The sequence below is a fragment of the Lacerta agilis genome, chromosome 2 (genome assembly GCF_009819535.1).
Source record: "Lacerta agilis isolate rLacAgi1 chromosome 2, rLacAgi1.pri, whole genome shotgun sequence".
In the NCBI taxonomy this organism is placed as follows: Eukaryota; Metazoa; Chordata; class Lepidosauria; order Squamata; family Lacertidae; genus Lacerta; species Lacerta agilis.
The window spans coordinates 28,839,786-28,863,852 of NC_046313.1; the positions used below are offsets into that span (position 1 = coordinate 28,839,786).

The window sequence follows — 24,067 nt, forward strand, 5'->3', positions numbered from 1 at the left end:
AACAGAAAAAAATATAAGTCACCATTTAAGAAACATCAGGGAGGAAATGGAGGGGGTAGAATCCCGCAAATAATCTTTTTAAAAAGGTCCCTATAAACTAAAAGTGCTAAGTAAATTTTAATTTCATTGGTCCAGTTCACAGTCTTCACTTATTTAGGAAACAAGTTAATATTTACAGGAAGCCTTTAATTAGCTGCTATTAATTGGTTATGGTCCGTATAGTTAAAGCTATGGTTTTCCCAGTAGTAATGTACGGAAGTGAGAGCTGGACCATCAAGAAGGCTGATCGCTGAAGAATTGATGTTTTTGAATTATGGTGCTGGAGGAGACTCTTGAGAGTCCCATGGACTGCAAGAAGATCAAACCTATCCATTCTCAAAGAAATCAGCCCTGAGTGCTCACTAGAAGGACAGATCCTGAAGTTGAGGCTCCAGTACTTTGGCCACCTCATGAGAAGAGAAGACTCCCTAGAAAAGACCCTGATGTTGGGAAAGAGAAGGGGACGACAGAGGATGAGATGGTTGGACAGTGTTCTCGAAGCTACTAACATGAGTTTGGCCAAACTGCGAGAGGCAGTGAAGGATAGGCGTGCCTGGCGTGCTCTGGTCCATGGGGTCACGAAGAGTCGGACACGACTGAACGACTGAACAACAACAACAACAATGGGTTATGGAAATAGCATATTGCTTCAGCTGTTTTAGGTATCCTATTTATTCTAGCTGCAGTAGTCCTTTCAGCCAATGTTCCTCTCAGAAGATCACCAGGCTGACAACACACCCTACTTTTAAAACACGCAAAAGTTCCATCAAGTGACTTTATCCCACCCTCTATTTTTAAATCCAGGTTGCCAAGGGCTGTGGGAAGACCAGACCATCCATAGGCAACTTAAGTTGAAACTAGTACTTGGTTGTCAAATATATCATTTATGGACGAAATAGTCCTGGTGTGGTTAAGGACTGGGTATGCAATCCTTACCTATCAGTACCCACAGAAATCAAACTAACATAAAAATAAGGCTGCTAAAACACAGCAATAAAATCAATACCCAGTGTGAGCTTATATCAGCATATTTTACAATGGCCACATAATACATCAATTTATGAGGCCAAAGGCCCACCTGAATAAAGACACTGACTACCAAGAGAATGATCATAGATGGGGGTAGACAGGCTTCCCTTGGCAATTGGAGTCTTGAGCCTTGGAGCAACCACAGAGAAGGAAGGCTGTCTCTTGAGTAAGCTCTTGCCAGATATGCTTCAGAATTTTGGTATGACAAAAAGGTGTCCTGAAAAACCTTACCGAAAATCTGGTCTCTTGGAAAACTTTGTCCCAATTCATGTAAGGCTTTGCAAGTAATAAATTTCTGAGCCTGAAAACAGATCAATAATCAGTTACACTGTTGTAAAATGGGAGCCGCAAGCTCCCCGGAACCAGCTCCACTTGCAGCCCAGCAATGGAAAATTAGTACACATCAGGTTATTTGATGGGAGAAGCATGGGCTGGGAGAAACTTTGGCTATTTGTGGCTTTGGAGTTTGTGAAATTGGGGAGCCCAGGCGTGCAGACATGTTCATGATCTATGTGAGCAAGATGGCTTCAGTGCCATGTGCAAAGTACACTATGAACTTTGAATGATGCTTGGCTCTGAGGCTAGGTTTGCTGAATGACCTTCCTTTGCTATGGGTTCATCCCACATTGCTTTGCTGTGGGTAGAGACATGGTTTTTGGAGGTGAGTAGGTTGGATCACCCTGCAGTAACTCTTGGGAGTGTCTGCTTAACACACATCCTAAACCTGTTTTGCAGCTGAAAGAAGCTTCTGCCTCACCTTTGGTGAGATGGTCAAAGGCATGGGAACCCAACTGCTTCCAACCTCTGCTGGCATTATTTCATCAGTAGTTGCCTCCCTGCACTTGGGCAAGACCCCTTAGCTGGAGAGTTAATCCTTGTACTTTTGTGCCAATGCAACCAGAACACTGCGGCCTGTTTGTTCACCTACCGGTAACTATGTGGCTTCATGATTTCTTCCTCCACTTCCACTGTGGGCCAAAATTAAAAATTGATCTGAGGCTTTACTTTTAGTCCACAAAGCAGAAACAATGTTCCCAGGGTTGTTGTTGTTTTTTTTTGCAGCTCCTGGTTCTGCATCAGGGAAGATTATGCTGCAGTATGTAATCCTAAACACATACTGTAGGTCATGATGCAGGTCATGATGCAACTGTGTTTGGAAAGAAGGGGTGCTTCTTTAAAGAGTACATGACAAGCCCAGTCTCTGATAAGCATGCTCCCCTGCCCACATGCAATGCCTACCCTGTAACACCCGAGTCTTATGACTATTCACCCTATAAAGAACGATGAGCAAATGCTGCAGTCACCAAGATAATGACAAACACAGCTCTACCAATTATGAACTGTTAGCTTAGTTACAAACTGTTCTAAATTTCTTTCCCCCCGGTATATCAATTATGAAACAATTTTACATTTCATATTCTCCTGTTCCAAGGCTACCACAGGAGTTGCATTCTGTGCCTGCTGTTAGAAACACCTACTTTGAACCTAGATATAAATTTGTGCTAACTGGTGCATCTTATAAATGTACAGATTCAGGGTTTTATACGTATTCAAAACTAGTGTAAAACACTTACCATTCATAGGATCATTTGCTGCATCCCAACACAGGTGCACACACTTTTTATGCACTAAGTACAAGCATAGCAAGTTACAATGCAAGAGGCAGGTCTTTTTTTAATCAATTACTACATAGGTGTGCCTTCCATTTAGGAACCTTGAAGCAGCTCTCCTAGAGTTTCTCAGTGCCCTTTAACAGCTGCTGACTTGCTACTGTCAAACAAATTATGTGCCTAGGGCTGGTCCACATCCACACCAAGTTATTTATGATATACCAAAAATACGCTCTGTTATAAAAGTTTTATTTGCCAATTTTAAAACCACACACAGTTTAAAAACAGGCAGGTCAAATCTGTAGAGGTGTCTCCAATGCAGCATTTTAAGGCCAGCACTTCTGGCTCAGTCTTTGAAGTCTTTCGAACACAGGATGAAAAGCTTTCGTTGCATCCTTTTATTTCCATTACAGGATATTTCCCTGAGAAAGACATTTTTCCTTAGGTAAGACTGTTGTTTATGAACAGGTCTGTGGAGTCAACTGCTGTGTTCTGGAAGCAGATTATTTCTTTGGCCCAAGGAGACAGAGGCTGGGGAGCGCACATCCTGGAGGAGTTTCCAAGCCTCACGCTACACCATCAATAGCTTCTTTGAGCAATATAGTCTCTTCCACCTCTCCTTTCTGTGCTGTCACTTCAATATTCTCCAGACTGGACTGGCCATTCTTCCATGAAAGGGACTTCTCATATTTGGTTTTAAAAAGCAGACCATGACCTGCGGGGGTGGGGGGGAATGGTAAATGTGCCTGGGTTAATTAGCAGCTAAAGTGGAGCCACTGGGGGGGGGGACACTCTTTAAGAGAATGAGGGGTTAAGCAAAGAACTAAATAATAATAATCTTCCAATCTGTATCATGTGATATTACATAATTGCCATCAGCCAATGACCTTTTTTTTTAGTGGAGTAAAGTTATAGCTTAGAATAGGAATTGCCAACCTTTTTGGGTCAGGGGGCACATTTGATTTTGGGAAAGTGCTATGCAACACCAGTCATAAAATAGCTGCCACGGTGTGGGTGGGGTGGGGTGGGGTGTGGGGTGTCATTACACAAAATTAGGGAGAGTACAGTGACTGATGCTTCCCTGCTCCCTGGACGACCTCAGGTTTACCATGGGAAGTCAGCTACCTTCTGCTGGTTCTGATTGTAGAGATTATCTCTCTCTCTCTCTCCCCCTCCCCCCCCCCACGATCTCTCTCTCTCTCATGTGCACATACACACATATACCTCATGCATGTGGACTCAGACACACATACTTTTTCTCTCATTCATATACACACACTTCATGTATCTCTCTCTCTCTCTCTCTCTCTCTCTCTCTCTCTCTCTCTCTCACACACACACACACACACACACACACACACACACATGAAGATCACACATTCATAGCTCTTCTCGCTCTCTTTCTCTTACATAAACTCTTCCCTCTCCCTCTCTCACATACATGGGTGTCCATAGGAATTATTCTCTCGGAGATGGGGAGAAGGAAGCAAAGTAGAACACTGAAAACGTACAGGAGGCTAATTTCTCACCAAAAAATTGAGAAGAATGGTGTGTGTACATTTTGTATCATATCCCAAGTTCTAAAAATGCTAGAGACTTTCTTTAAAAAAATGATAGCTGGCAATCTGGGGATTATGATTCATCCCAGGGCACCAAAGAAGGCCTTTGCTGGCACCATGGTCCCATAGGCACCAGGAGCAGCAGTCCTTGGCTTAGGCTATGCTTTAACACAGGGTTGAGGAAACCCATTTTTCCACCTCTCCTCCTTTCCTCCGGGGTAATCAGTGAGAGACGGGCCTATGCCAAAAGTGGCCAGGGTCTATGAAAAGAGGAAAAGTAATGTTTCAATGGTGCACCATAATTTGACTTAAACAATTAATGCTCAGCTATCTATTATGAACATTTTAAAAAGCAGCGGAAGAAAACCCCGTTCCTCACATTTATTTTGTTAATTCACAAGTGCCAGCACAACATCAATAAGTATGCTGCTTTTACTTAAAAACCAAATCAGTCAGGATTTGAAATCTATACTCTGTTTTTTTTTTTTTAAAGTGCTCTAGTATTCTGGAAAATTGAACTGGGTTTCGCTTACCTGGACAATCTGCTGTCTCTCTAAAAGCCCTTTTCTTACAGCATCCTCGGCACAGATTAAATACACATTTGTTACCCTGGGAAGAGAAACAAACTAATTAGCTGAAAGTTTACATATTCATCTCAAGCTGCCAGTGAACATGTGGCTTTGTAGATAAAGTGCTTTGTCAGAGTTGACTTGGGGTATGAAAGGCATTTCAAACCCCAAAGGTTTCTCAGAATATTTTTTGTTAATAGATTTCCCCTTTTCATAAGAAAAAAGGACCCAACCCCAAGTTGCCCTATTAAAGAGGACAAGGCCGGCTTTATGGGACTTAAATGAGGTGTTTGCATGAGCTGCAAGTAATCCATTTAAACTGCTTAAATACTGCCCAGGCCCTTCTGAGACCTTTAGAAGCACAGCCTGGTCATATAAATTGAGAAAATCACATATCAGCAACATGTTTTCTAGGTAGTTTCCTATCTCTCCTTGACCCCTGCTGGCACACCTCCAAACCTCTAGGAAAGTGACAACGAGGACACACCAACAATGAGAAAGGCCGGTGAATTTATCTGTATGCAAGGAAGGGATCGTCATTATAAGTGTACATGGAGGAGGAGAAAACCTTATAGAGGAATGTGCAAATATACAGAGGAATGTGAGTGACTAAGGTCAGCAGTACACCACTGTGGGAGATTCTGGGCATCTATTTGCATATGGAATGTGAACTGTGTGTGTAAAGGCGAGAAGTATGTAACTATGTAAGGAGTGAGGGGTACATGTGTATATGCAAGTGTATGGTGAGAATTGTGTGTCTTGAGGATGCATGAATGAACAGGCAGAGCAAAAATCACAAGTGGCTATTAACCTGCAATATTATTTGAATCACTACAGGCTGCCAACCAAGCCCGATCCTCTCCATTATTTCACTTCAACTGATTTTAAGGGTGGGGGGAATTCAATTTGGGATGCAAAAAAAACCTAAACACATATAGATTAACACTCTAAACAGCTACTTTATTTAAATAACCAAACACAGAAATTAATGATGCAATAAAATCACTCCACGGAACATACACATGTTCCTAGAAGTGTACACAAAAATTATAGGACCACTATCTGCACTTTCAGACCTTGTATGAACACCTACATAACTCACAGTAAAGTAAGTTGCCTCCATCAGCCATTAGGGATATTCATTCAGCAGGAGACAACATAGCTATGAACTCACTGACAAACCAACTACTAAGAATGCTCTTTCAGGAGAGATAGGGTAAATCAGTTAAAACGACTTAGTTCTTTAAACTTCTCACTGGGCTGTTTTTTTTTTTGCCATTTTAACCATGACAGAGCCCTTTGCTCAAGGAAGGGATATAGTACATATAATTTCACCCAGGGATTTAATGATTAATGTATGAAATACATTGCAGGGGGAATTAGAAGGAGAAAACCAAATGAAGACAGACCTACCTTTGGGTTTCCACACTGATCACACTTTGCATATTTAGCTGAAAGGGGGGAAAAGACTTTTAAAAAAGTTTTAGTCATTTCAAACTGCTGCTGATGTGCAAAGAGGAAGAGCATTTTTCTCCATCTTGGGTACTGACAATGTTTACATCATTTTTAAAATATCTGCAGAAGAAGCTCAACAACAACAACAACGGGTTGTATTCAACACAGCATTAAGTAGTGCTTCGCACAAGCAGAACTATTTATGCTGAGCAACTGGATTCTGCCCTCCTCTCCTCCCCCTGCCTCCTAAATCTGTTCTGGGGTTTCCCCCAATCCTAAAAGAACATACTCTGTTTTCAGAGGATGCACATGTGTTCAGAAGGAATGAACCTGGAGGCATTCCCTCCTGAATAAGAAGGGAATGCTCCTTCTAAAATGGCACTTGCAATCTGCAGTTTTTTAAAATCCTTATACAGTGGTACCTCGGGTTACATACACTTCAGGTTACATACTCCGCTCACCCAGAAATAACGCTTCAGGTTAAGAACTTTGCTTCAGTATAAGAACAGAAATTGTGCTCTGGCAGCACAGCGGCAGCGGGAGGTCCCATTAGCTAAAGTGGTGCTTCAGTTTAAGAACAGTTTCAGGTTAAGAACGGACCTCCGGAATGAATTAAGTACGTAACCAGAGGTACAACTGTATTAAAAAAAACTGGTAATAAGAAAATAAAATGTGCTGCCCAATTAGTCAGAAACACATCTTATGTTGGTCAAAGGGATTACTATCCATTTCCCATAGGCTAAATATTGCAGCCCCGTGGACTTACGTTTTAAGGATGGATCAAAGCTTTTATTAGGATTTCTCAATTTCTTCTTTTGCTTGTTCTTTGAGAGACCATCCGAGTTCCCATCATCCTCATCCTCCAAAGCTCGTTTACCCCGGGTGCTTCCTTCCATGCCCCTAGTGCCATTTTCCTTGCACACCTCCTTGGGCCTGTGATGGTTCAACACCAGAATATTTAAAACAAAAGCCAATCATTGGTTTCTTTGCTAACCCCACAGTTATAGAAGTCTGTATATGGCATGGGCACCTTAAAAATAATAAAAACAATGATAATGCTATGCTATGAAATAATGTGTAATCATAAAATGACTAGTTGCTGACTGGGGAAGAAAGTAGGAACTAAAACTCACAGAGAGCCAGATAAGTTCATGCAAAGTATTATTGGAAACAGTAATTACATCAGGCACCTAAAGTTCTAAGACATTGGAACATCCCATTCCACAGTCCAGTCCTCTTCAAGAGAGATGGTAAACAAAGACTTTAGATTTGGGTTGGGTTGGGTTGACTTTAGATTTGAGCCTATGGCCTTCCAGATGCTAAAATAAAGGGTTTTAAGTGCTGCTCTAGTAAATAAAAATATTACAATATCTATTTATCTTATAGCTGCAGCACATTATTGCCTAGCACCCAGGCATAATAAAGCGTCGCTATGTGTGATTAATGTTGGTATCCATCTGTCTTGGGAGACAATGGAGGAGTGTGCCTTTGAGGGCAAGTTCAAACTGCTGGAAGGTTACAGTGCCTGCTGTGGCTGGAGATAATGATACAGGAGAGACATGTTTTGTTGCAGCAGGGGCAGATGAAGGCATACGGTTGTGCTGCTGCAGATGCACCATGCCGTTTCTTCTCTCCTCCCAGCAGTCAATCCTCCTCTGGTCACTACTATGGATGCATGAACTGACTGTCTCCAGGCAATGAGACGTGTTTAGCCTGTGTAACACAACTTAGAAGTCTAAGGGGTGTGTGTGTGTGTGTGTGTGTGTGTGCGTGCGTGGAGTCCTCAAATCTTGAGTAACTGAGCTTCCAGAGTAAGGAAGCATGCATATCCTCTACATGGCCTCTACATGTTGTAGGGAGAGGGTAAGTATTCAGAAGGAAAGAGAATAAAGTGCCCAAGCATTTGCAATGACACACCACTCACCTTGCTCCTTTTTGTTGCAACGAAGGGTGTAAGAGAATGCAACAGTGGTTTGCTAAGCTATAATTCAAAGACCATAAACAATCCTTAGGGTAGAAGAATGTGTGCTGCATGTATTGCACAAGCTTTGTTTTTGGGTTAACGCTTAGCGACTCACCCAGGCCTGACATATGGCTGACAAATCCAATGGAAGAAAGGCAATCCTCCTTTTGGCTTCTCGTCTTCCTTCAAATTGGCTATTTCTTCCTGTGGAGAAATGATTGAATAATGACAAGTTCAGCCACAAGTTAATGTCCTCAATTCACAGGGAGAACAAACATAGAGATGAAAACAATGTATTTTTGAAACGATAATAATAATAATAATAATAATAATAATAATAATAATAATAATTAAAACAACAACCTGTGAACTCATTCTGAAAATAGTGCTGTCCCTCTCTCAAAGAGATAAGACAGGCAGTAGAGGGCAGTATGGTGATTAAGAGAGACAACACATCTGGTTGGCCAAGTGAGGGAGCTTAAGAGTCTCTTCCCCAAGCAGAATTAGGGTTGCCCAGATAACGTAAAACCTCTTCTGATACCTGGCAATGCAACTTCAGATCTCTATTGACAGCCACAAGTCCCTCCAGGGTCTTCACTTTTGCCAGCTCATCACGCAGGTGCTGGTGAACTTGCAACCTGAGGGGAACAAACACTCTGAGACATTCTATTCTATTCCCTCTCTAAGGACTAATATGTGCAGAAGATGGATGCAAACAAGTGGAGCACAGATTTGTAGTTCTGCCATATGCTACCGTATAAAAACAGTGAATATCAAGCTCTCCGTCCTCTCAACAGCACAAACAGGGCCATAAACAGCAGAATCACTCACGTGTGATGCCAGAGCTTGAAGAGATGAGCTCTGACATAGGACAGTGGGCAAGGATACTGCTGTACTATTTCCAGATATTCCTCAGCCATCTCCCAGACTACGGGGTTTCTTCCTTCAAACAAAGCTGGGTTATAAAGATTGCCCTCTAAAAAAGGGGGGGGAACCAGAGGAAAGTTTTCAGCATTTTGTTATTGACTGATAAAACACATGAGATTTCCAAACCACAGTTTGTCCAATGATGCAATTATACAGGCAAGGGGTGCTTAACCTTTTCCCAAATGACAATTATCCCCTGCCAATGACCACAAGCTGTTTTCTGCTCTTTTCCAGCTTTTTTTTTGGGGGGGGAGATTTGCAGGGATGAATCTGTAAGTATGGGAAAGATTGAGCACTTACTGCTCCCAACAGTAAATTAATTCTTCCTTTTAAATGAACTTGTATTTGTGCTCCTTATGCAAATACACGTTGGAAAATGTGGGTCTGTCAAGATAACATATAGTTCTGCCCTCAGTCACTGAGATTTGCTTTCTTACCTTCTGCAAAGGTGGAGAAGAATTTTACACTGGGACACACTGTGAGATTAGTATAACTGAGAAATAGCCATCTGTCTAGGGTCAGCCATTATTTTTCATTGCTGAGCAGGGATTTGTCCTAGACTACAGCCATTGTAGCATCTGGACCTTCCAAAACAAAGGCCTAAACAAATCTTTGATCATCTTTGTTTGCTGTTCCTGGACAACCATTAATCCTTGAACCAGTAATTTTTAAGGGAATATAGCTGCCTCCATGGCTCAGCTTTGATTTATTTATTTATTTAGAATAGTAATAGCCTGCTTTATGGTCCCAAGTGTCTCTCAAAGCTGATCACTAAAGATCTGCCCAACAAAATCACATGTATTAGGGACAGAAACAACATGATGCCCAATGGTGCCAGGATTATTCAGGCAGATTTTTCTGCTCTCATCCTTAGTCTTCTGTGGTGTAAGCCTTCAGCCTCCACCGCAACTGCTGCCACTGCAGTCCTCTGAGACAAGGGAATGGGGATGAGCAGCAGGACTTGGCAATCCATGATGGAGGCAAGTTCTCTCTTCAAGCTTCCAGAGTTATTTACTTCCTATGAAGCATCTCAAGTTGGCCCCAAACTGTATATATACTGTATGTATGTATGCAAGTACCAGCATCTTACACTTAGCTCATTGGTTAATCGGCAGCTGGTGCAGTCCTTTCAGCAGTGGTGTAATATGATGGCAATATTCTGCCCCACTGAGTAGTTGAACTGCCACATTTTGCATTAGCTACACCATCTGGCTCAACCTCAAGGGCAGCTCCATATAGAGTGCACTGCGACAATCCAATCTGGAGGTTACCAGTGCATGGGTTGCAGTGCTCAGTCTATCCTGGTCCAGAAACAGCTGTCGCTATCTTGCCAGCCAAAGCTGGAACAAAGCACTCCCAGCTGCTAGAGTCACCTGGACCTCTAGTGATAGATCTTATAAGCTTGGACAACTTTCTTAACAGTATTACTTACATAGGCCAATGCATAAATAACCCTTTTATCATCCAATTGTTGTGCCAAGTTTTGCACATAATAATTTGCTTCCTCCACTTATTAAATTAACCTTATTATTTTTCCAGATAAGTATCCCAACTGTCAACCAAGGCCAGCCCTATTCTAATGAACGATTGGACTCCCTACTGAAACTTCTAAAATTTACGCTAGCTAAGTAACCTCCATGAATTCCGAGCTGTTTACATTAATGTTCACAAAGTGGCATAAAAAACAACAACCGCAGCAACAGCACATAACCATAGTTGGAGCAAGATCACTCAGTATCATTTGAATCTGGGCTGTGTTATAAAATATCTAATTACACAATTATCCAGAAGGTGGAGCGTTTTCTTCCTACCTGCGCTCATGACACCTTGAACTCCTGTCTTCTGAATGCACTGTTCCACATCACTGAGGTACTGAATATTTCCATTTGCAAACACAGGGATGTTTACAGCCTTTCTATGACAGCAGACAGAAATGCAAAAGCAACAATCAAAAAAATGCACAAATAAAACTAAAACAGAAAGCATACTCAAGAGCATCTGAAAACAAAACACATTTTAATGCTGTTAAAGCAACATGCGTAATACCCCTCCCCTCAGCTGTATCTCACCCCACAGCCAAAGGATTAGGTTAGGAAAACTGCCTCCCCGACACCTTGCAAGCTGTAGTTCCCTTACCTCACGGCCTGTATGTGCTCCCAGGAGGCCACGCCAGCAAGAGGCCCCTTCTGTTCTTTCGTGCGACCATGGACAGTCAGCAGCTGGAACAGAGTTGTATTTGTTTTTCAATGCAGGCAAGACAAACACATAGCTCTGGTACATTTGCTTTGCTGCAGCATATGAAATATGACAGGATTCCTTGCTTCCAATATATCACATGTTAGCTTGGGATTCTGATTTATGGGGAATCCTCCCATTTCAGCTAAATTATCTATGGTCACCAGGGCTGTGTCTTTATAAATCATACATAGAGCTCACCTTATAAACCATATCCCAGATTAATTTGAATCAATAATGAAACTTTGATATGGGACTACAGCTTCTTCTAAATATACAGTTAGAGCAAGAGCACTCTTGGGAATCTCTCCTGCTCGTTTCCATTTTGAACATTCAGCAATCTTCTCTTTTCTAATATGTTTCACAGGAGAAAACAGCATGTCTCTAGCTTGTTGAAAAACAACAACCAGGAAAGCTGGGCAGGATTCGACTAATGAGTACTGTCAGTGGAAGCCCATGCAAGGACTTCCTTTGTGCAATGGGGCTTTCCCCCTCCTCCAGAAATTGGCTTTGAGGAGGTTGGGGGGGGGGAATCCAGAGCAGTGGGGGCAGGAAGAAGGGGGTTCATTCTGTCTGGCAATCTGAAATACTTGCCTTGATAGAACAATGAACATAATGTGACATTGGATCCCTCCCTGAATTTTTATTTCTAACTTTGCCAAAAAATACTTTGATTTAATTTAAAAAATATCACCGAGTTATTGTATAAATCTGTTTGAATGAAGAATATTAGAGCCTTGCAACATAACAGGAACAGCCAGCTTCTTACTTGACAACCAGCCTCCTCCAGCAACTGGGCATACTTCACAGTCTTGCCAATTTCTGGGAAAACACGGATTTTGCATGTGATGGGAACGGAGAGCTTCTCATTAGCCAACACAACTGGAAAACAGACAAAGATAACAATTGTGAAATTGTCTGAAGTCAAAAGATCATGGGCCGTATCCAATGGTTGTGAAAGAAGGCGGCAAGCCCGTGCAACCAATCTTTTTCTTGCTTCCTCCCCCTGCAGACCTTTCTACTAGCCAGAGAGATTATTCAGAGAGACAGCATGTGCTGTGTGACACAGAACTTTATCCGAAGGGTAGGGTGGAAGGGCCTAAAATGGGGTGGATGAAGTTTGCACACAGTGCAGTTCTGCTGGCACAAGATTGCTCCACTGCATTTAGGGCACTTCCTTCTCTTGCACTGCAGTACTGTGCAACACATCGCAACACTGTTCAGGAGAAGCTTTTGGGGATACAGGGGCAGGCCAAGGGAAAGACTAGGGTGCAAGTTGTCTTCTCTAAGACAGCTTCTAATGCAGCACCCCCTTTCACCCAATGCACTGCTTATACTATATTATCTGCCAGGCATAGGCAGAAGGTAGATGGGATCTACTGGTAGATCTCTCGAGCAATTTGCTCCAAATTAGGCTAGTGAAATGACAAATGCATGGAGGGAGAACTAGGAGTAACTATACAGAGTAAAAAACTCCAAAATGGTATTTCATCAAAGGCACGAAATACTGAACCCTACTATGCATATTTTCCACAGAAGTGAGTTCATACGGCTTAAAGCATCAATTTTTCCTATATATATCTATCCAGACCCTGAAATCTGAGATCCTCTATCAGCTGCCCCCACCAGCAGGTGGTTAGGGGCAAAAGGGCCTTTTCAGTAGTGACTCCCCGACTATGGAATGCTATCCCTTGATAGGCCTGCCAGGCACTTCCTCCAATATCTTTTCAGCACCAAGCAAATATCTTTTCATTTTCCCAAGCCTTTTAAATGAAGCTGTGGTCTTAATTTTGTTTAGCTACGCGATTTTTATTCTCTGCTCTGATTTTAATCTGCTGTAGTTTTAATTCTTTTAAAAATTCTACACTTAATTGCTGATTACTTTTTTGTGTGAGCTGCCCAAAGAACTGTGTTATAGGGCAGCTTTTAAATAATATCAGGGGATTCCTTTTCATTCCCCCCTTCTCAACAGCTTTACCTACCTTTTTTCACTTCTTTGATACATTAATGAGCAATGCACCTCAACTGACCTCTAAAAATTGCTGCCTCCTTTTTAAATTTAAAAATTAAAGAATGCACACTGCATATGTATAGTTGTTATATTTACATCCTGTCTTTCCTCCACAAAACTCTCTCTCTCTCTTTTTTTTAGTTTCACAACAATCTGCTAGAGTAGATTAAGAGCAACTTGCCAAAGACCATCTATTGGTCCAATCAACTGATTGGGATTCCCAGGTTCAAGCACAGCAGTCAAATGACAATGCTACAGGTTAGACAGGATAGTAGAATAAACTACATTAAGTCGCATTCCAGCCTATCAAGCTCAGTTTTGGTTGCTTCAGAGCTTTTTCTGGTAGCCAACTCCTGAAACTGGATTAGGCATCAGAGTCTGTTCCTGTGTGTGCGACAACCTCCCAATAGCAATGTGCTGATAATCCCACTGATAAACAGGTGACAGCTCCATTTACACCTACATGATTATTTTCAGAGCCACTGAACATGAGGTTGCAAATTTCACATTTTATACTCCAGCTCATAAGCAGAGACCATGTTTGTGTGCTTCAACACAGCTGAAAATTTGTGAACAGCTGGAAACTTACAAAAAAAATATATGAGACAGACGGCAAATAGTATACAATGAGCCATCCTATCCTGTGTCAAGGAACAAAATTAATGCCCTGCTGGGTGCATGAAAAGTCCTGCTGTTATGAGCTCCAAAGACAATCCCTTGCATTTTTTTATTTATTTTGATCTTCTCCTACTCCTTTCTCAAGAGCATCATGGACTTACTCATCTTCTGAAGAAGCTTCCATTCCTCCTGCAAGAATGCTCCATAGTGACCTACATACAAACACACACACAAAGAAAAACCACCCATAAAATCATGGCCTAGTAGAGACACATTGATAGGAAAGTTTTCGGCATAAAACAGGTAAGTGTAGATGCAAACTATAACTGCAGACCCACAGTAATGTTTCTACTTAGGCAGGGAAAGGGAAACATAACATTGTTTTTCAAAATGTATTTAGAAAATAAACAAAGTAACAAACTATTATCTCGCTCTTTATGCCAGAACTGCAAGGATTTGAAATTCGCAGCACAGAGAGTTCTAATTACATTCATATTCTGCTCATACCAACTAGAGTTCCTAGATGCCTGATCTGTCCTTCCATTACCTGACTGTAGAATCTGCTTCCTTTGTTTCCTAAATAGTCTTTCAAATATAAGAGAAATATAAGAATCTTAAATTATAAGGAACCAGCAGGGTGTTACACGAGAGAGCACTTAAAACTTTATGAGAGGTTTAAAATGCTGCATATACCATTAAGGACTGATTCAGAGTCTGCTGCACAAATCAAGCCTGCAACCCTAAACACACTCACTGGATGGTAACTCATGTTCAACGCCTGAGTAAATATGTTTAAGACCGGACTGTAAAGTTTCACAAATTAATCCGGATTAAAATTGCTTCAAGAGCATTTGGTAATGCCACGCTATGTACTTTTACTAAGATGCATATCCTAGTAAATGTTTAATGGGGCTTCCACCCATATAAGTGTGCACAGCATTGCCATCCAAATTATTTAAGGTTTTGGTTTGCACATACAGTACCTCTTTTTGCAATCATTTGAGGACACCCCAAATTCAAGTCAATAGCATCACAGTAATCTTGAGCCAACAAGGCAGCCTGGACAAACACTTCTGGGTCATTGGCACAGAACTGTGAAAAAGGCATACAAGCCAAAGAATAAGTGTGAGGCAACTTTTAACACCCAAGTATGACAATGCATTTATAAAACAAAACAACAACAATTTATTTATACCCCACCCATTTGGCTGGGTTTCCCCGAACGATGGGGGCGGAGAAGTCCCTTCAGTACTATTCAATTAAGCACCTTACTACTTAGGATTGTGATTAATGCCAAGATCATTTCCCCTAACTTTTAAAACACCCAATTTTTTGCCTATGTGGTAATCTGCCCTGTAGTTTCCATACTAATTTCTCACATCCTGCAGCACACCATTTTATATCCTGTTACTATTCATTTTAGCCCTCCCACAAAGATCTAAATGGAATAAATGCATGTCTAGACATCAGATGACAAAAGTGAACAACGATAACTATAAACAAGGAGTGGGGAATGGCCACAAAAAGGAACAGTATGGGTCTTTCTCCTTGATCAATCATGGTAAGGTTTCTATTCTTATAATGATACAAGCTTGCATAACCATACAAACATACTTGAAATGTACCTCTAACATGGAAAACACTCCAACTGCAGAAGCCTAAGAGCAGAATCCAGTGGTCCTTGGGAAGGCATCCTTGGGGACCACAGGAATTTGCAATTTCTTTGTCCATAGACAGAGACGAAGGTGCACCCACAGAGGCCTCCTAACTAAAGTCCCTCCTCTGTTCTTGGTGCTCTGATGGTGAAGAGGGCAAAAAAGGAGGCATTCTGGGGTGGAGGATAAGGGAAGGCACCAGATCTGCTAGAATCAAAGCCTGACAGAGCCCTAGAACAAGGGAACACATGCCAGCCCTGAAGTTGGTGTAATAATCCACTGAGAACAAAGGGAAGGAATTATTTTATTTTTAAGTCAAAGGGAGGGGGAAGGGAAGACACAGCCCGTTTTCTGACATGAGCACAGCAGGGCTTGGATTGGGCAGTTCATTTGTCTCAACTCCTGCATTCCCTGACCCAGAAGGGGAGAGTTTGGCTTGCTAGACATGCATCTTCTTGTCCTTCTTAAGGTTGTGTGCAATTATTATTCTACAACGGCTGTTGTAACACTAGCTATTTTAAAGCCATTTTTTCCAAAAGCCACCATTAAAGGACAGCATAAAAATATAAAGCGAAATTATGTGATAGTTATTACCTGCACAATCAAAGGTCTATCTTCAGGGCACACATCACAATACAAGTTTTCTTTACGGTAATTGGCATCTCTGACAAAGACCTGAGCATGCAGCATAGGGGTATAACACAGCTGGGCTCCATGGCGGCGACTTAACAGTCTCCAAGCCAGTTCACTCTGATCCACCATGGGAGCAACCACAAAACGGGCACCTTTCAGCGTGTTTCTCCAGAACTCAAAGCCCTCAAGTTTGGGCATCTTCCTTTGACTGGAAGAAAATGGAAACAAAAGGTTCTCCAATAGATTCTAGTAAGTAAGCAACAGTTTATATGGCTTTTAGCTTTGTTCCATACACAGCTCTCTGCAGTAAGCATGTGAAAAAAATGCACAAAACATTTGGGGAATCCGTCCTCCCCCCCCAAAAAAACCACACAAAAGAAAAGAATGCAAGAAGAATAAATGTTTGTAGAGCCCTGTAATGTGCAATTCAGATACTTACAGGTCTCTTCTATGTTCTTCTAGGTGATTGTTAGTGAAGAGCAAGAGCAAATAAGAGTTTTTACAGGATTACACAGTATCCCATATTTTGGAATATCCTGCATTTCCTACTTGTCTTTTTATGTTTTATGATCATCATTTTATGATTCTGTGAACATCAGTGTGAGCTGTCTGACACTAGTTTGCAAAAAAAGGATTCACAACATCGCAACAACACTTATTTTGATATTTTTGATATTACTGTATCTTAGCAAGCCAATGCTCAAAAGTGATGTTATATTAAGGCACTACTATACAAATAGCACCAATGAAATACTTTCATCTTCTTATCCTTAGATCATTCACATGGGGAAAGTATGGCAAGAAAAAGGGGCTGTGGGCCAAAGCTTCAAGGTAAGTGATAGTCATACCACTCCCTCTGGCCTATGGAAACTATACCTGCAAGGCTGGGGATACCCACCTGCTGCCTCACATCAGTCCACTCCAGAGCTGACAAATATGTACATGCCAAAAGTTTGGCCAAACTGTACTGATTCCCTCCTCCTCAGCCTACTATTTTGCTAAGTCCAAAACAGCAGCATTGGTGGAAGCACGATGGTGGCAAAGGAGCCAACCCAGCTGTCCCTTTGTGGCTCACTTGTCTCTCCCCACCCCTGCTGTTCTGTCACCATGGTGCCAGCATTTAAGTTCCAACTAGACTGCAGCGAGGCACAGAGGACTGGGATTTTACCAGTGCTGTTTAAAGCAGGGAATTGGGAGTACATTGATTTGCTTAGAGCAAGCAGATTGCTGGTTTGTCTACTTTGTTGTGATCACGGCTTTATCAACTTGCTTACTTACTATACCAAAAGCACATTTTTTGTGGAGGCAAGGCTATGCCAGTGTGTTTTAGACTCTCTCTCTCTTGTCAACTGTTCGTTTTAATTAAAGATGCAAGTTGTTTTAAACTGCTTTTATTCATCATTTAAACGTGTATTTTAAACCACTAAGGACGTCTTACTACAAGCAAAGCGGCATAAAATACAAAGCAATAAATGAAAATGTAAAAAAACAATAACCCTGCAGTGGAGGCTCCCCCGTCCTAACCAGGTAGGTTTGCATGTTCTTAAGGTCAGGTAAATAAAAGAAGGAAGAGCAGCTGTTCTATGGCGCTACCAATATACCCCCCCCCGACCCCTTTGCAAAAGAGCAACAGGGGCCGGTTCCGCGCTCCTTCCTAGGCTGGCATTATCCTGGGAGAAAAGGAGCTGCGCTGAAGAAGGCGAGGCACCTGCCGGGCGAAGGACCTTCCGGGGCCACAAGGTTTTTCCTGCCGCTCGGCTCTAAAGCGCGCCCAGCCTAGCGCTGCTCAAACAGGGCGGTCGCCCTCGAGAACTTAGGCCGGGAGCAGCGCCCTCCCGCCCGCCCTCCCTCCAGAGTACACGGCCCCCTCGCCCGAGCCTTCCACGCTCTCCCGCTCCGGTACCTGGTTCCTACTGAGGCAGAGCCCCGGGTAGGGCGCTGAGGCAACCGGACGGCGCCTCCGCCATCCCACTCCGACCGGCACAGCGGCGGTGCAACTTCAAACGGGGCTCCTTCGGAAACGGAGGCGCGGGCGGAAAGGGGCCGCGCGGAAATCCGGCCCCTCCCGGCCTCCCCCTAGCGGACAGGTTCGCCCTTATGCCAGCTGCGCATTTAAAAGCTCTAAGAACGACGGGCGGGGCGGGCAGCGAGGTTTCTTTGAGTTGTTAGCAGAATACCCCGGGGCAAAAAAAATCACCAGAGAATTGTTCAACATAAGGAGGTGTGGGGTTACTGGGTTGCTTTTTTTATTTTGAATTATATACTTCGCGGTTTTATATTTTGATTTTGTTCTGTGAACCGCCCTGAGAGCTTCGGGTATAGGGCGGTATATAAATTCAATTAATAATGATAATAAGGCATGTAGTACTGTAGGCTGCGTGGGGTAGCTAGGGCAAGGGCCAAACTCTCTCCCCATCCTTTCCCGGTGTTACAGAAATGACCGGTGGGGCCCCACATATTTAATGTTGTTACAAATCTTATGCCTGAATGTATCCTTTCGGACTTGACAGCTCAGGGAAGATATCTAGCTTTATAAATCATATAAAATCAACCCCTTTGCCAATTTCCTCCATTCCAACGCCATTTTGCCCTTGGAAAAAGGACTCTCTTCCCTGCCACCTCCCGCCACAATCCCTCAAGCATGAGGACATGTACACACACCCCACCCAGGGAAGTGCCCAAAGGTGACAATTGCTGAACTGATTTTGGCCAAGGGAAGCCAAATCTCATCATCACACTTGTCCCTGGGTCCAGACATGCAAAGGAAGTTCTATTGTACCTTAAGAGGTGTTTGCCTATGCTAATCTTGTACCAATACTTGCCTGGACATGTTTGCCAAGGTTGAACTAGTGTGTAACCCATAGCTGTCAACTTTCCTTTTTCTTGCATTGGGAAACGGCTATAGCTGTCAACCTTCCCTTTTTTGCAGTGGGAAATGGCGCTGGAATAAGGGAATTTCCCACAAAAAAGGGAAAGTTGACAGCTATGGTGTAACCCCTGTCTACCCCTCCCCTTTTGTGACATGTCAGTGATGTAAAGATGATGTATCAATGATGCTGTACAAACTATTCTGGGATATTGTGGGAAGTTTAAAAGTCAATGTCGCCCTATGCTTGGGGTTCTTGTGTGGGAACCTGTTGTGCAACAATAAAGATCATGGTCTACTGACCTTTGATTTGCTCCAAATTACTTGGCTGGAACTTCCTTCTTTTATTGACTGCATGGACCCACAGGTGACGTGGATCCTGATGAGCTGGGTTGTTGAGTAGTCTCTTGTCCCAGAATTTTCCTTATCACTGGGTTGTGAGATTATGCCTTTGGATGCTGTCAGGTGGCACTGTGGTCTAAACCACTGAGACTAGGGCTTGCTGATCAGAAGGTCAGCAGTTTGAATCCCTGCAACAGGGTGAGCTCCTGTTGTTCGGTCCCAGCTCCTGCCCACCTAGCAGTTCGAAAGCACATCAAAGTGCAAGTAGATAAATAGGTACTACTCTGGCAGGAAGGTAAACGGCATTTCCGTGCGCTGCTCTTGTTCACCAGAAGCGGTTTAGTCATGCTGGCCACATGACCTAGAAGCTGTCTGTAGACAAACACTGGCTCCCTCGGTCTACAGAGCGAGATGAACGCTGCAACCCCAGAGTCGTCCCTGACTGGACTTAACTGTCAGGGGTACCTTTACCTTTACCTATGCTATTAATTTAGGCATGTGCATATGTGTGTGTATAATATTTATTTATACCCCACCTTTGAGTCAAGGGCAGAACTGAAAATTACTAGAGATAAAAGACTGACAGTGAAAACAACACCCGTCTCAAGTGCTTCTCTGATCTCCCAAAATGTGTAGTCACACTTACCCTATGACTACATGATGAGGTCATTGTATTGTGCATTTTATTGTCCCCAGCAGCAGCAAGTGGGAAATGCATGATGTGGCAGCATCATGCTATGGGGTGAGTGATACTATATGTAAGAAGGGACTGTTGGAGAACTCAGCACAGGGATACCACTTTCTGTGCCAGCTCTGTGTTTTCATTTGGCACCTGGTGCGGGCCTTCCTGGTCATAAATACACGATTTCATGTAGGTGAATCAGTTGTGAAGTTTGTATTCCAGCTGATAACAGTTTGTAAGCAACTTTTACAGACTTGTTAAGAGCTACTGGTTTTCATTCTGTCCTAATCTTGTTTACATTTTAACAATGAAAAATGTACTTTTAGTGGGCTTTCTTGTATTTGCTTCCATACAATGAGAAGAGAAGAAACGATTTGAGTTTGGGGGTGGTGGTTTTCTGCAATGTGAAAGTCTGTGGACCGACTTGAACTGACCAACCAGGAGCCCATGAGGACAGATGATGCTTGGTGGAAGGATCCCTAGCTAGCAGGACCAGTGGTCAGGGATGATGGGAATTGTAGTCTCAAAACATCTGGAGCCGAGGTTGAGGAAGCCTGATCTCATTCTCAGGTCTCATGAAATGGGTAGAGCCCGAGAAGGGTAAAGCTAGGAGGAATACATAAGGGCTCAGTGGAAACAATTTGTCTGCTAGGAACTATCCAAAGTCTTGCAGTAACTTGCCTGGCCCTACTGGCTAGCCTGATTGACTGAGTACAGGCAGACCCCTGTTTACGTATGTTCAGAATGTGAGCAACTGTGTATACCCAGAAGCAGTGCTTTTTTTCATGGGGGACGCATACCCCTAAACATTTTGTGAATCTAACGGGAGAAGAAACTAAAAATGTTTTTTTTAAAAAAATAGTTTCTTCTCTAGCATGGTGAATTGTCAGTTCTGTTGCTACCCCCGATGGTGGCCTCATTTCCTGTCATGGTGTTTCCAGAGTCTCAGATGGAATGAGAGTACCCCTAAACATTTTGTAGGGGGAAAAAGCACTGCCTGGAAGTGACCCGGAAACAACATAAAGACGTCACTAAAATGTAACTAAAAGGATGGAGATGGAACAGGGTGGGGGCAGGGCAGAGCAGAGTGAAATGGGGTGTTTTCAGACTTTTCCAATGGGTTTCAATTATAGACAATTTCACTGATATACATGGTGCCTCGGAACATAGCCTCCATGTAAATGGGGGGCACCTCTCCTTCCACCAAGAAGTATAGTGTTTATATTATTAGAGAGCATTACTCATGGCAATTCTTAAGCAAATGTTCAGGCTGCTAGTTGGAGGGCCGAGGTTGAGGAAGCCTGCCTGAGAACCTTAACGAGCATAGCACTCTATTAGATCCTGCCTGGTGTGTTGCCTGTGGTGATAAGCAGGCACTAGGGAGTGTGAGATCCCTAGTGTAGAGGGAACAGGAGCCTCAGAGGAACCTGGCTTTTTTTGGGGGGGGTGGTCCCTGTTCAGGAGTATGGGATTCAAGGGGTTCCCAATTGACAAGCTCAGGCTCCAGCTTGGTCTTGGGGCCTGGGGCATTCATGACTTGTGGTGTTTACTCTTCTTCTCTTCCTTCTCTGGGTCAGTGTCAACAGGTGGCAGCATTGCTCAATTTTGTATAACATGCATGGGTATTATCAAATGCTAGCTGTTGGCACAGCTAGATATGATTAGATCATAGCTGTCAACTTCTTCCTTTTTTTAAAAGGGAAATTCCCTTATTCCGAATAAGATTCCTCGCAAGAAAAGGGAAAAGTTGACAGCTATGGATTAGATATGTTAATCACAGTAAACTAATGGGAGCTAAGATGCAATACAGACTCCAGTAAGTTGTTTCACCCAACATGGGACAACTTAAAAGTTTACAAGGGACATGGTAAAGCTTAGACATCCCTGAACTAATAGCTTTTGTTTTGAAATAAATAATGCAAGTACTTTTATCTTCCCTTCCCAACATCTCAGTGCAAGTATGCATTCTGTATCCCAATGTTACAACTAGCAGCCTGAACATTTGCTTAAGAATTGCCATGAGTAATGCTCTCTAATAATAAAAACACTATACTTCTGGTTTAATTACTGCAAATTGGCTCCTTTATTTAATGACTAATGATCAGTATGGATTCAAGGCTGCCTCAGCTATTAAGTAGGCTTAGGCTGCAATCCTATACAGCAACCTGGGAGCAAATCCTCATGAACTCAGTGCAGGATAAATTAGACGTGTTGGAATCTACCGCTAAGGAATCTGGAGTGAGCTGTAAAATCACTCTTTCCCCCAGTCCTTCCCATTGCACACAGAACTGAAACCTGTCCCTTTAAGGATGCTTTCTTCACTTTTACTTTGAATATTTTAAAAAATAAAAACAATGATGTTTTTGTAGTGCTTGGGAGAATTTTTTTATTGTTCTGAAAGGCAGTATAGAAATGTTTAAATAACCAATTAGGACACTCCAAACCAAAGCCATTGAAAACATGCCCTGGCCTTAATTCAGAAGTATATATTTCATTTCTATCAATAGAGACATTTCTCTTCAGAAGTGAGACATCTTAGACTATAATTTAGGATGAGTGCACATATGTGTGGGGCAGGCGGGATGGGGGTGGTGGTGTCAAAATGGCAAGTACCACTCCTAATGTATGTTCATTCCTTTCTTTTGAAGGTTAGAGCAGTGCTTACGTACGGGTAGGGGCTCCCTTGCCAAATTTGGGATTCAGTGCAAATTTGTTCTCCAGCCGTTGTTGGACTACAACCCTCATCATCCCTAGCTAGCAGGACCAGTGGTCAGGGATGGGGATTGTAGTCCAAAAACAGCAGGAGATCCAAGGTTGCGGAAACCCTGAATTAACATGAACAGTGCAAACAATGCTTGATGCTCAAATGTGCTGTTTAGGCCACAGTTCTAGGCAAAGTTACCTGAGAGTAAGTCTCCATTGAACTTAATGGGGCTTACTCAGGACAGGCATATATAGGATTACGGTGGTAATGTTACGTATAATGCCTAAAGATTTTGAGAGCAGCCCAAGAGAATCCCACATTTTTGGATTTCAGAGTAAAAACAATTCAGAGTCAGCCTCACTACTGGAAGGATTTCACTCTAGTTTTTAGGTTTATTACATATCACTTGCCTATGGCACACAGAGTAGCTCCTGCAAGTAAGTTGGTTTAAACAGTCCTCGTACCTCAATTCACTTCAGGGATGCTGGCTTACTAAGGCTGCAATCCAAAAAACATTTTGAGAAGAAGCCCTGTTAAACTCAGGAGGACTTACTTTTGATTATAAGTGTATAGGATTGCACTGTAAACCTACTCAAATGTGTCCCCTGGAAGAATTTTTCCTGTAAATACTAGCACTTTTAACAGCAGTTCTCAAAGCAGCTGGCATGGTGGTTAGCCCTGTTCCATTGATGGGGAAATGAAGGCAGTTAAGTTGACGAGCTTCTAAAACCACAAGAGAAGAAAGTACTAAGAGGAACACTTGAGACTACATGATTTCCAGTCATGTAGCATAGTTATTTGATTATACATGCATGAGGCATCAAAGCAAGAGGAAGCCACTGTCCAATGAACTTGGATGAGGCTTTTTGCAGCCACCAAGCTATAGTACCTGAAGAAATTGGGTGTGTATCGCTCCCCGCCCCTCTGCTTCCAGAAAGCAATAGAAAAATGCAAGTAAAAATTAATAAGCATAGAATATAGAAATAAGAGTCAAGGAAAGCCATGGCAGAGTTTAAGTCACCTTTAATTCCAGGAGAGCCACAAAAGAAAGGGGGCTCAAGCTTTTTCACCAAAGGAATGTAAAAATGAAAATGAAAACACACGCATACATACACACACACACAAAACAGAACAGGTTTGCTCTGAAAACGTATTCATTTTACATTTCAG

The 24,067-nt window shown here is 42.6% G+C and overlaps 1 protein-coding gene across 2 annotated transcripts; it reads right to left on the bottom strand.

The window, feature by feature from the left end:
* Positions 1-2,906: 2,906 nt before the first annotated feature.
* Positions 2,907-18,339, bottom strand: DUS1L (dihydrouridine synthase 1 like). 2 transcript variants are annotated; one of them, XM_033139123.1, is made up of 14 exons: positions 18,207-18,339; positions 16,265-16,511; positions 14,999-15,107; positions 14,177-14,227; positions 12,156-12,268; positions 11,288-11,370; positions 10,963-11,066; positions 9,056-9,200; positions 8,766-8,862; positions 8,340-8,428; positions 7,028-7,194; positions 6,220-6,257; positions 4,771-4,846; positions 2,907-3,393 (listed from the first exon to the last, which is right to left on the bottom strand). In XM_033139123.1, exons 2-14 carry the CDS (start codon positions 16,499-16,501, stop codon positions 3,245-3,247), a joined length of 1,458 nt encoding a protein of 485 aa, XP_032995014.1. In that variant the 5' UTR covers positions 16,502-16,511; positions 18,207-18,339; the 3' UTR covers positions 2,907-3,244. The 2 variants fall into 2 exon arrangements, with proteins under 2 accessions (XP_032995014.1, XP_032995015.1); XM_033139124.1 differs by lacking the exon at positions 18,207-18,339 and adding an exon at positions 17,202-17,223.
* Between the last annotated feature and the right edge of the window lie 5,728 nt (positions 18,340-24,067).

Coding starts and splice junctions, on each gene's coding strand:
- DUS1L (XM_033139123.1), bottom strand. CDS start 16,501: ATGCCCAAACTTGAGGGCTTTGAGTTCTGGAGAAACACGCTGAAAGGT. Junction 14,228..14,998: donor TCAAATGATTGCAAAAAGAG/GTACTGTATGTG, acceptor GTTTGTATGTAG/GTCACTATGGAGCATTCTTG. Junction 7,195..8,339: donor CAGCCATATGTCAGGCCTGG/GTGAGTCGCTAA, acceptor GAACCATCACAG/GCCCAAGGAGGTGTGCAAGG.